This window comes from Conger conger, chromosome 2 (genome assembly GCF_963514075.1).
Source record: "Conger conger chromosome 2, fConCon1.1, whole genome shotgun sequence".
NCBI lineage: Eukaryota > Metazoa > Chordata > Actinopteri > Anguilliformes > Congridae > Conger > Conger conger.
Window position 1 is genome coordinate 51955574 of NC_083761.1, and position 12922 is coordinate 51968495.

The 12922-nt window shown below is 38.6% G+C and overlaps 1 protein-coding gene across 1 annotated transcript in view; it reads left to right on the forward strand.

Moving 5' to 3' along the window:
* LOC133114970 (mucin-3B-like) overlaps positions 1 to 8098 on the forward strand; it is a 35596-nt gene extending 27498 nt beyond the window's left edge. Inside the window, exons 2-4 of the mRNA XM_061224676.1 lie at positions 411 to 503; positions 667 to 737; positions 7337 to 8098. Coding sequence (XP_061080660.1) covers positions 411 to 503; positions 667 to 737; positions 7337 to 7534 — 362 coding nt within the window. The 3' untranslated portion in view covers positions 7535 to 8098. The remainder of the gene's footprint in view (positions 1 to 410; positions 504 to 666; positions 738 to 7336) is intronic.
* The last annotated feature ends 4824 nt before the right edge of the window (positions 8099 to 12922 follow it).

The window sequence follows — 12922 nt, forward strand, 5'->3', positions numbered from 1 at the left end:
TGGTATGAGTCGAGCCATCTTGAAGGAATGTTTTGACCAAGATTGCTAGAGTGGCGGGGCTTAGGAATGGCAATTATGTGCTTATACATTATAATACAAAAGTTTTAGGCATCCTACATTTTTCAATATACATTTGGTCTTCAATTCTTATGCTTTCTGCATTTGTGTATCAGCAGAAAATAGAACATTTTAGATTTTTAGTTTTTAGCTTTTTTTTAGCATTTCATTCAATGAAGTAATAATATTAAGTGATAGACCAAAACTTGATCGCAGCTGTCTTGGATTACCTGGCGAGCTTGAACAAAGTAACACACCTCACATCACACCTTTGTTGACGCTGTTAAAAGAGTATACAGATTTTGGGATTTGGGATTTTGTTTAACCAGTCTCTCTTTACATTTTACTCAAAGAGTGCCATTGTGACACAGTACCCCATTGTCAGGATGATGAGGAGATCATCACTGTGACTGTGAAGGGAAAATGTTGTCCAAGGCTCCAATGTGGTAAGTAGCTCAATTTCTATGATGAAAAATGAAATCATTTGTGCAAGTCAACCAGTGATATTAAATTTAAAAAATGTTTACTCAATCAGTTTTATTTTGACAAGATTATAACAGATGAAACTGCAGGCGGTATACTAATGAGAATCTGGGTTATACATTACAGAGAAGAAAAAGAGCATTTGTGGGTTGGTGAGCCATGAAACCATTGTAAAGAGAAAGTCCTGCCAGAGCAAGGTAACTATCACTGAACGAACTAAATTGGCACACCTATGCCACATGTAACCAATTGCATCTGTCCTACACAGTGGTACTCATTCAAACACATGCCTATTAACAAACAAACACAAAGCACGCACTATACCACACCCAGAAATTACTGCACACAAAACACACTCAAATTGCAAACACATGCAACCTATCATTGCACAATAGCTTTAAGACCCTCAAAGGTTCACCTTTTTATCATCTAGATCAGTGGTTCTTAACCTTATTGGAGGTACTGAACCCTGCACGCTTCATCAGTGCATTCACAGAACCCTTCGTAATTGGAAAAATGTGATTTCTTAAAAAAATAGGTATATATTTTATTTGTGCACAATGGCTATACTGTGTGTGTCTTGACCCCTGCCGAACCCCTGAGACTGTCTCAACGAACCCCTGGGGTTCGATCGAACCCAGGTTAAGAACCACTGATCTAGATTGTGTTCTGATTCAAAAGCATTTGAGTATCTAATTCCGTCAAAATAAAAGAAACCCTGTTTGGTTAGGTTCTGAAATGAGTGTCAGAATGATGTAATATAGCATTAAACAGCAGTTAAAGTGCTTTACAGAATAACAAAATAAAGTAACTACTGTACATATAACTAGATACTGAAACACTATAATGTAAGCCAGCTCCCATACAACTGGTACCAATCAGACCGAATCGCAATCTCATGTTGGTAAGCTCACTAAAATTGCCTCACGTTACGGAGATAGCTAAGATTAGAAAGCATTAATAGCTACTAATATTAGTTGGCTGAGGTACAGTACTGTGCAAAAGTTAGGCACCTGTATAACATTCTGTACAGATAAGATTATTTCAAAAATAATTAAATGAAAGGTCGTAGTATAAATAAACGTAGTATACATTTTAGTAATTTGGCAGAATACGCTGTCCTGCAGTTCTATAAGACAGTCAGCAGGGAGGTTGTTCCAAGCATGTTGGAGAACCTGCCACAGTTCTTCTGCAGACTTTGGTTGGCTCCTTGCTTCTGATCTCAGACAGCCTTGATCAAGTTTTTATGTAAAAATTTGTCAATTGCTTACAGTAATATGTTACTAATTAAATACAAAAATGTCTCTGTAAAATGTTTTGGAAAAGAAATATTTTTAAATCTCAAATGTGTTCTTTTATACAAAAAAAAAAAAATATATATATATATATATATATATATATATATATATAATAAAGTCTAGGGTGCCTAAGACATCTGCACAGTACTGTAAATTCAAACCACACATTTTTTGTAAATAGCGAGCAGTAAGTGGTTATGGTTAACATTAGCTACTACATTCAAGCTTTGCAATCTACGTTAACAACAACGTAAGGATGTTGCTCTTTATTTTAAAGAAGGTAGCTAGCTAGCTAACACATAGCGGGCCTCATTTATCAAACGTGATCCGAACAAAATTCACCATAAATCCATCAGAAATGCATTTCCACAAATGAAGTGGGATTTATCAAAGTTTTCCAATATCAGTTTTTTCATAGAAGCCGAAAAAACTTCACGAGTGGTCTCAGCTGTTCATATTGTGTGCGGAAATGAAATTGCACAGTTGTAAAGCGTGTTTTGTTATTTTATTATTCCATTAATTCATATTTTATGTATTTATTTATATAATATTATTAATATTTAATTATTTGAATATGCCAATTGGATATTATAATTATTCATATCATACAAAAACGCAACAGGATTCATCATTGTTTCATTCCGGTAATCCTGATTAATTAATGCTTAAGTGGAGCTGAATATAAATTCCATAAAACATGTATGTGGCATGGTGTAGCCTACTACGCCTATGAAACAACAAACTATAACGGTGAGTTCAAGTTCAAGTTACACCTGCAAAAATGGCTTGCTATAAAAGAGGCATGACGTGGCTGATTTGTTTATGAGTTTTGTTTTTTGCCTCGTGTTTAATGTCAGACGATGACGTGAACTGTTTTTCCCAGCCGGAAGGTGCTAATTTGTTCATTCTAATATGACATGAAAGCAGCATTAGGCTTTTTAGCTATAGCTTTACATTGCATTTACAGCTTTATTAGAAGATTTGAGGCATGGCCACATAATCACTTTGTTTGAGGCTTGTGACACCTCCTTCTGGCTCTCTGCATGGACAGGGAAAACGTAGCTATAGGCTATTGCTGTCACCCGGGATTCCAGATAACAACCTTGCCTATGATTTGCCAATGCATTCCTCCAGCCCAATGTATACTCCCTCAGTGAAGCCTGGAAGGCAGCTGCTTGTCAAAATAGTAAACCAATCGCAACAGGTTTAGCAAACTAGCTAGCTCAGTAACATAAATACAGATACATTTTCATAAAAATACATTCAAGAAAAGTTGCTGCCAAAGTAATAATATTTACACATAATCTACAATTTGTGGAGCTGAAACAGCTGCCTTGCTGACATCACTGTGGGAAAGAAAGCGCCAAATGTGAAACTATTTTCTTTTTACCTGTTGCATAGTGCGTGTTACTTGAAAAAGAGTTTACAACAGCTTGGCTGTGTTACCAGGCTTTAGTTTTCCACAGCTCTGACAATTCACTTCTTACACTACGGAAATAAAATACACCAATCAGCCACCTGCTTAAACTAGTTTTTCATGATTAAAAATGCTTTAAACTGTATACACTTATCTTTAAACACTTAATATTTCATTATGATATGCGTACTTATCATAAGTGAATTGCATTGAAAAGTAGAAGTCTTATTGGGAGGGGTGCACTGTTTTGTTATTTAAATATCTTGTACATACTGGTATTCATAATGACATCAATGTGACGTTAACAGATGCTCCAGGACCTGTAGAATTTTTCATATTTAACAAGAAATAAACACCACCGCCTTATTTCATGGCATCTAATCCTAAATCAGTTTCACCCTTCTTTCCTCCATTGGAATTACATTGTACTGCATGTGGTGAAACCTATGTCGTAATAGATCCCATGCATATGGCTGGTCTTTATTTTTTATATATGAAAAATTATTTTGGTCCTGGAGCACTTGTTAAGACAGTTCATTGACACAGTATGTACCAAGATATTTAAATAACAAAAAATGCACTATTAAGTGTTTAAAGACAGGTTTATACAGTTTTAAGCATTTTTAATTGTGGAAAAAAATGGTTTAAGCAGGTGGTTTTAATGTTATGGCTGATCGGTGTATTTCTTTGCTTGTTATACTTCCATTAACAGAACTTCAATCTCCTCTTCATAGAAGCTTTTTTTTTTACTCTTTAAAAAGTCAAAATTCCATATATGGTGTTTTAGGAGCTTCAATTTATGCTAATCACAAATTTTGTGCACGCACCTTTGATTTACGATTACTTGGTATTTATACACACATGCATGCAAAAAAATGCTGTGTCTACGCGTCTTTCATGAATCTGGTGAAGTTGTTCATTTGTTTCTGATCCCACATACATTTGCACATGGGTTTCCCAAAATTTTGATGAGGCCCATTATCTGTGTCAATCACATACACATAGAGAGAAATCCCATAAGCCTTAGCTACCTATAAAGAGGCCAATCATGCATCTCTGAAAGGGATGGGGGTATCACAGTTTTAGTTATAGTTATCCTTATAGTTATACTGATATAGCTTGAGCTAAGGATTTGAAAAAAGCTGGCTATATGTAGAAATGCCTTATGATATTTGAAACATAGCTCTTCCCCAGTAACATAGTCCTGCCTTTTCCATGAGATTAACTACAACACTGCCTGATCTCAAACAAAAATGGCACTGTGCACATCCCACAAATCTGTACCTGAAACTGGGGTTCTCTATTCTGCTGTCGCCGCCGCTTTTTCATATGTCCTTAGCTTATTTATAACTTAATGAAAAAACTGCCAATGTTGCATTGTGCTTGAATAAACCACCTATCTATTGTTGCTTACTAATATCTGCCCAGCAACAACACATACACTCACCCAGCACTTTATTAGGAACATTTTTACTTTATTACACCTACTTATTCATGCAATTATCTAATCAGCCAATTGTGTGGCAGCAGTGCAATGCATACAATCGTGTAGATACGGGTCAGGAGCTTTAGTTAATGTTCACATCAACTGTCAGAATGGGGAAAAAATGTGATCTAAGTGACTTTGACTGTTTGTAGTAGACAGGGTGGTTTGAGTATCTCAGAAATGGCTGATCTCCTGGGATTTTCACACACACTAATCTCTAGAGTTTGCAGAGAATGGTGCGAAAAACGAAAAAACATCCAGTGAGCAGCAGTTCTGCAGACATACCGTAAATCCTCAAATTGTGTCCGGGGTCTTTTATTTACTTAGGCTGCACAAAGCACAGGCCTTTATTTGGGGCAGGCTTGTATTCGAGGCAGGCCTTTATTTCTTATTAGGCTTCTGTTGTAGAATTTTATTCTTAGAAATAAAGTAAAAGGCTACACTTAAAGTGGGCCAACACTGTTCAACACTTCCTGTAACCGTTCAGAAATCAATTAGTGTAGGCTAATCAGGAAACACCGTTTGGTAAGTCATAGTGTCAGTCTTAACAGACTTAGTTTATTGCAAATATTCTCAAACACAATAAATCACATGCAAGTCCAGAATCCATAAAATAACAACTTGCCAGACACGCCTTCATGAACAATAACAAATTAGCGTAGATAACAGCAAGTTAAGGATCTTTTTTTCCTAAAGTGCGTTTTATTGTGAGACATGCGTTTCGTTTGGAGCAGCATACCGGTAGGCTATCAAAAGATTTTCGCTTTGGTTTGAGATTTAATTTACTTTTGGACTGTTTGATTCTATTGCTAAATGTTGGGACTGATGGGCACTGAAATCTGGGGGGTATTAGATGGTTCACTGTTAAGTTTTATGTAGTTGAAAGAGTGTCGGGATTTCCACCCGTCTGTTTATTGCGAGCCAAGGCAGCCGCTTTCATTCATTCATTGAACGTGCGCTGTGCTGTAAATGCATGGAAACCTTATTGCGTAGCCAAGTAGCCTAAATTGAGTTAATTTTTAATTTTGCCTGATTTACTTTTTATTAAATTTGTAGGTTGGAGTGCCTCGCGGCAACAATTGTGTTTAAATGTATACTGCTTCAGCCTTTGGCAAGCTACTTAAAAGGAAGCGGCAAGCGACTGGTAGCTTGAGAGCAACGTGTTGGAGACCCATGGTGTAGGACAACGACTTTTCATTGGCAACAGTATTAAACCAACCAACAATATAAAATATTAAGCTCTTTTATTTCATTGAGTTAAATCGGAACAATGTCTTCTAGTGCTCATGGACTGATAGCCCTACTGGTAGGCGATATTACCCCGGCTTGTATTTGGGGGCCGGCTTTTATTTGTCCGAATTGGCCACGCCCCCGGCTATTATCCGAGGCCTGGCTTCAAATAGAATCTCGGACTGACTTACCTTGTTAAAACGTGCATATGCGAGATGGCTTATACAGTATGTATGAAGATACAGAAAGCTGAAACAAGAGCACACACTATGCCAAGTTGGCTTACTCTTAAGTCCATGCTAGCTAGGAGAAAGCAAGCAATTCATACAACATTAAAACAGTACAACAGATTGCAGTAAAAAATATCAGCGTCTCAGTTAAAATGACATAGCAGTCTTTTCATTTGAACATCACAAGTACTATACTTTTTTTTTCCTCTGATTTTTCCCTTTTTCTCCCAATTTAGTAGCCAATTGTACTCCCCTCTATTCCAATTTGAGTTAGTGTTAGATACACCGTCCACACCCTGCCCCCTGGCGGGCTGATGAAGAGCGACACACCTTCTTCAAGACACCTTCTTCCCATCTCTCTAAACGTGTCCGTGATTCTGAGGCGTCCGAGGTGCTTATTGTGCGGTGACCCTCCCTCTGGCGCAGCGAGCCAATTATGCTGCTCCACATGAGCCAGCCAAACTTGGACCGGGAATCGACCGGGAATCAAACCCCGGTCCCCGGTGTGCAACTGCAGCAAACTGCAACCGCAAGTCTGCTGCATCTTAGCCTGTTGCACCACCGCAGCCCATACAAGTACTATACTTGCTATACAGGTGGAAATATTTGCCAGCTATTGAGTTTGCTGTTGCAAATAAGCTTGCTTGCTTATTAGGTTTTATCTGAGAAATCATTTAATATAACTTCAGCAAATCATTATCTTCAGTAGTTTACTTGGATAGTTTGGAATCCATGTTACCTAGGTAGCTATAGCTTTCTCAGTTAAACTAGCTTAGTAGGTTAGGCAGTAGGCAAATACCTAGGCTAGCTAATCTTAGCTACCTCTGCACATAGGAATAAACAAAAATGCTGCTGTTGTACCAATAAATATGTGCATTTTATATTGAATATTACGGCTGATTGGACAGGATCTTACAACACAGTGCAGGTTCTAATTTGATCAAATCGCTAGGTAAAATGAGACTGTGAAAAAGCATTTCACAAACATGTTCACCTTTGTCCCAAACATATTGGAGCTCACTATATATACATGCTGGATTCTCACTTTTGTTTTAAAAAATCGCCCACCTCCATCCCAGACAGGTCATGCCTTTTCCCCGTTCTGGTTTTCTGATTCTATCTCTCTCTCTCTCAGGTCAAACTGCCAGGATGTGGGGGCCTGTGTGCCTCTTCCTATCACTACTCAAATGATGGAGAATGGAAGAGTGCTTGCGGGTGCTGCAAGCCAACTGAATTCCACTCACAGTCTGTTGTCCTCCGCTGTGATGATGGGACTGAGGTCACTGAAGAAATCTCTGTCCCAGCTGCCTGCAGCTGTGCAGCCTGCAAATAAGTCTTCATACACACAAACACACACACACACACACACACACACACACACATACACACATCTGCCAACAAGTTGACGTACACTACAGCTCATAAATGACAGTCATACACACACTTAAATGCTCCTGTACACACAATGATTAATTACATGAGTATTGACATACAAAGACATTCTAAATCTAATTGTTTTGCCTTACATGAAGGTCTGCACATCAGGCACATAGCCCTAACACTGGACCCACAGTAGCAAAGGCATGAGTTTACACATTAACTACACACTTTTTAATTTCTAGGTTAGTATCACTTATGGAAGGGGAAATAAATGTACTGACAATAGTTCAATTTATCTTGGTTTTTATATTGGGGTTAATGCATGCATGCAGGGCTAAATTAAACTGCTTGCCAATAATATAACTGCTCTATGGACATTTGCTAGCAATTTTAAACTTGCTTCAAACTAATATCTGCAACTAAATATATCTGACTTTCACTGTTCTCTGTGTTTTATATGATTGGTGAAGATTCAAAGATACTGAATAAATTACTTTAACTCATGTTCCCATAACAAGTGTGTGAAATGTCTTGCAGTGCAATAGTTATCTATGTTAGAGGATTACAATCTACCTTCTACATCTGCACAACATCAAGAGCTAGGTAGGCAGCAATGATTAGCAAACACATCTATTTCTCCACCTCAGCATCTGAATAAGTATCTCCAGAGGAAATCATGAGTTCCTAAATGTATACATTTGGAAAAATGTGTCATACATTTCAAAAATCAAGCATTTACTGAACAACTAATTCCACAGTAATGTCAACCTTAGCATGATATGAAATAAACTTACTTTACTTCCCAATTAAACTTATTATGTCCCAAACAGTCGATTGTAACCATTTTGAAATCTGATAAAATGTAAGCTAACAACAGGAGAATGCTTAAAAATAGATTAATTAGTCCCATTACCATTGTAATCAATGCTATTTGGCGGCCATCTTGAAAACATTCAAAACCAGTTCAATGTCAAAACTTATATTCAGAACCATTTAAGATGACAACAAATGCGTTATGATAAAATTTGATTGGGAAGTAGATTGTCAAACAATCTGCATTTCAGACATGTCACATTCATAATGCAATGGTGTCACATCCATCTTCTCATAAAATTCAAGACGAAGATATAAATATCAAAATTGATATTTTTATGTTCAGCCAATTCTCCTATGGATATCAAACTTTCTGCATTAGACTTTAAAGTTCACAGAGTTTTTAGAAAGTGTATAGTCTCCCCAAAATAGCTATCTTTTAGTGTCCCATCCATAACGCAAGTTGTCACATTTTTTCTGGAGTAAATAATGTTTTTGGCCCTTCCCCTAAGCCAGGTGGGTTAAATAATAGTAAGATAATATGCATTAACAATTTTTATCATGTAAGAATTTTGTTTGTCATTTTGTGTCCAAATGCCACATCCATAACACTGGAATTGCCCATATACAGTACAGATCTTGTTTGCTATTTGTGGAAATGTATGGAACATTTACAGGACATGTAGTTCATATATTTGCCTTAAATACAAGGAAGTTTAACTAGTTTCACAGGAGCAGGGACGGGAGAGAGAACGGTAGCAAACTATTAAATAAACAAAAAGTCTTCTTCACCCTCCCTGGATCTGGGTCAAAATAACAAACTAAAATAGCAAAGGTAAACCAAAGCAAACTGCAGCTTTCAATGGTCACTTTTTAGCTCTGTTGCTTTCAGCCTCATCTTTCCTAACAACAGCCCTCTCATCTGTGCTTAAATAAATAATGTTGTGTACAAACCAGTGGCAGAAATTACTGTCTTGAAAGGGGAGATTTCCTGATGATCTCGGGATACATACCACTGATTTTCTCATTTGTACAGGTGTTTAAATTCTTTGTGATCTGTAGATTCCATGCTTCTTTTTGTCTCAACCAACACCACGGTTTTCTGTACAGTCCAACTTTTTTTTTAACTTGGTAAAAATCTGAGATTGCAATTGTGTTTGGAACAAAAACCAGCATACACAGGACTGAGATTGAAAATGCCTGCCCTATTTAATCCCCATGCTAAAACAATTATGAAAATCCCAGGAGATCAGCCGTTTATGAGATACTCAAATAACCCTGTCTGCCACCAACAATCATTCCACGGTCAAAGTCACTTAGATCAAATTTTTTCCCCATTCTCATAGTTGATGTGAACATTAACTGAAGCTCCTGACCCGTATCTACATGATTGTATGCACTGCACTGCTGCCAATTGGATGATTAGATAACTGTATGAATAAGTAGGTGTAATAAAATAAAGTGCTCGGTCAGTGTATATTTGCATTAACACACTGGTATATTGGTCTACTTAATAAAGTGGTCACTGATATATATATATATTTCATTTCTGTCAAAGATGGCCAACTCTAGGAAGAGTCCTGGTGGTTCCAAACTTCCATTTCACAATTATTGAGGCCACTGTGCTCCTTGGAACACTTAAAGCTTATACCCTTGCCCTAACCTATGCCTTGCCACTATTTTAGGTCTACGAAGAGTTCCTTGGACATTTGGCCACAGATGAACTCACAGATGGCTCTGAATACTTATGTAAATGATATTTCAGTTTCTGATTTTTAATACATTTGCAAAGATTTCTACAAATGTTTTCACTTTGTTATTATTGGTTATTGAGTGTAGACTGATGTGCAAAATTGCCATTTTATCTATTTAAAATGAAGCCTAAACCCACTGTATAACTTCCACTTTGCTATTTGGCTTTGTATTTCTTACCAAATGGTAATGGTAAATGGTTGGCATTTATATAGCGCCTTTATCCAAAGCGCTGTACAATTGATGCTTCTCATTCACCCATTCATACACACACTCACACACCAACGGCAATTGGCTGCCATGCAAGGCACCGACCAGCTCATCAGGAGCATTTGAGCGTTAGGTGTCTTGTTCAGGGACACTTCGACACAGCCCGGACGGGGGATCGAACTGGCAACCCTCCGACTGCCAGACGACTGCTCTTACTGCCTGAGCCATGTCTTACCAATACCTATTAAAGGTAAAATATGTAATGGGCAATAGAAAATAAATGTTTAATTACCTTATGAATATTGTTGCATTAGTGTGGTGTCGGGCATGACACTGTCAAAAACTGAAGCTGTGCACAGGAGATGATGTGTTTTATACCTCATACAGGCTAGACCATTTTGTCACGTGTCACATTTTAGTCAGTTAATGATGTTACCGGGATGGCGCATGCTGAAAACCTTTGGTATGTATGCAGTTTGTCTCGGTCCACAAGCTGGAAGTGCTCGAGACAAGCTGGTGACATTTTCAAATTCATTCATTCATTCATTCATTATCCTAACCCGCTTATCCTGAACAGGGTCGCAGGGCATTTTCAAATTGTAAACCGGAAATGATGATCACGTATGAATGGTGAGACAGACCACATCTTAACACCAGTGCTTGACACCCAGTCGCATATATCCATCAGAAGGAGGGCAGACATGCACTCAGCCATAACAATGACCATTCGGTTACCTGCCACCTCATTGGTACATTCTGTTCTGGGAAAGGTGTATAAAGCTGGTGCTTGAACAACAATGTATTGCGAAGACTATTTTCACCCTGTTCATAAATTGTTATCGACCTAAACTTCGGAACACGATTAACACATTTTCTACATACAGTGCTGTCCATAAGTATTTGGACAATTTCTGTTCTTTTGGCTCTGAACTCCAGCACATTGGATTTGAAATGAAATTAATATGGAGGTTAAAGTACAGACTGTCAGCTTTAATATGAGGGTATTTACATCTATATCAGGTGATCCGTGTAAACCAAGCTCAGCAGCCACAGTGCCAAGGAAAGTCAAGGAGACCATTGTGAGGTGGAGAAATAAGAAAAAACAGACAAAGGCCAAACAAAAGTTTTACCAAAACTAACTTTTTGGAAAATCATTGAGAAGAAATATAGCACTGGTGCATGTCTGTGATCATTGCCTTGCTGTGGGATGAACCACCATGCAATGGGTTTGGAGGCATTTGATTGAACTTGAGCATATCCTTCTGTACACTTCAGTATTCATTCTGCTGCTGCTATCAGCAGTTACATTACCAACTATAAAAGTACGAAACTGTGTGGGGCTAGCTGAAAGCTAAATTGGCAGTAGTAATGGCAGCATAATGGTAATAATGATTGTACTAGTATTTTTTATTGTCATAGTAGCGGTTTAAAAGTACTACTAAGGTGATTACTAAAGTGTAACTAGATGTTTGTAAAGGGGCTGCTAGGTTGTTGGTAGGGAGTTACTACTTGCTACGGTGTGTTAGGTGGTTGCTGGAGTGTTAATGAATGGTTGGGTCTGGCTAGGTGTTTGCTTGGGTGTTACTCTGTGGTTGCTAAGGTGTACCAGGTGGTTGCTATGGTGTTGCTAGATGGTTGCGAGGGTGTAATAGGTGGGTGTTAGGGTGTTTCTAGGTGGATGCTAAGGAGTCCCTAGGTGGTTGATAAGTTGACAAGTGTTCACTTGGTGATGGATATCTTATTTTCAGTTTGTCCTCCAAGCGATACTAAAACTCTGCATTTGAACGGATCTCTATGGGAATGGGGGGTGAGACTAGATTGTTGCTAGGTGGTTGCTATGGTGTACCAGATGGTTGCTAGGGTATTGTTAGATCATTCCTAAGGTGTTACTAGGTAGTTGCTAAGGTATCCCAGGTAGTTGCTGGGGTGTTGCTTAGTGGTTGCGAAGGAGTCCCAGTTGGTTGCTAGAGTGTTGCTAAGGTGTCCCAGGTTGTTGTTAGGGTGTTACAAGGGTGTTGCTAGATGGTTGATGGGGTGTACCAGTTGGTTGCTACTATGTCCCAGGTTGTTGGTGGGGTGTTGCTCAGTGGTTACTAGTGTGGTTGCTAAGGTGTGCAATTGGTTGAATGGAACTATATCAAACATATAAGCAAAACTGTTTAATGAAAGTCTATATAGGGGCGGCACGGATGGTGCAGTGGGTAGCACTGCCGCCTCACAGCAAGGAGGTCCTGGCTTCGAATCCCCGTCGGCCGGGGCCTCTCTGTGTGGAGTTTGCATGTTCTCCCCGTGTCTGCGTGGGTTTCCTCCCACAGTCCAAAGACATGCAGGTTAGGCTGATTGGAGAGTCTAAATTGCCCATAGGTATGAGTGTGTGAGTGAATGGTGTGTGTGCCCTGTGATGGACTGGCGACCTGTCCAGGGTGTATTCCTGCCTTTCGCCCAATGTATGCTGGGATAGGCTCCAGCCCCCCTGCGACCCTGTTCAGGATAAGCGGGTTAAGATAATGGATGGATGGATGGATGGAAAGTCTATATATGTTGCTAGCATATCACTAGTCAGTTG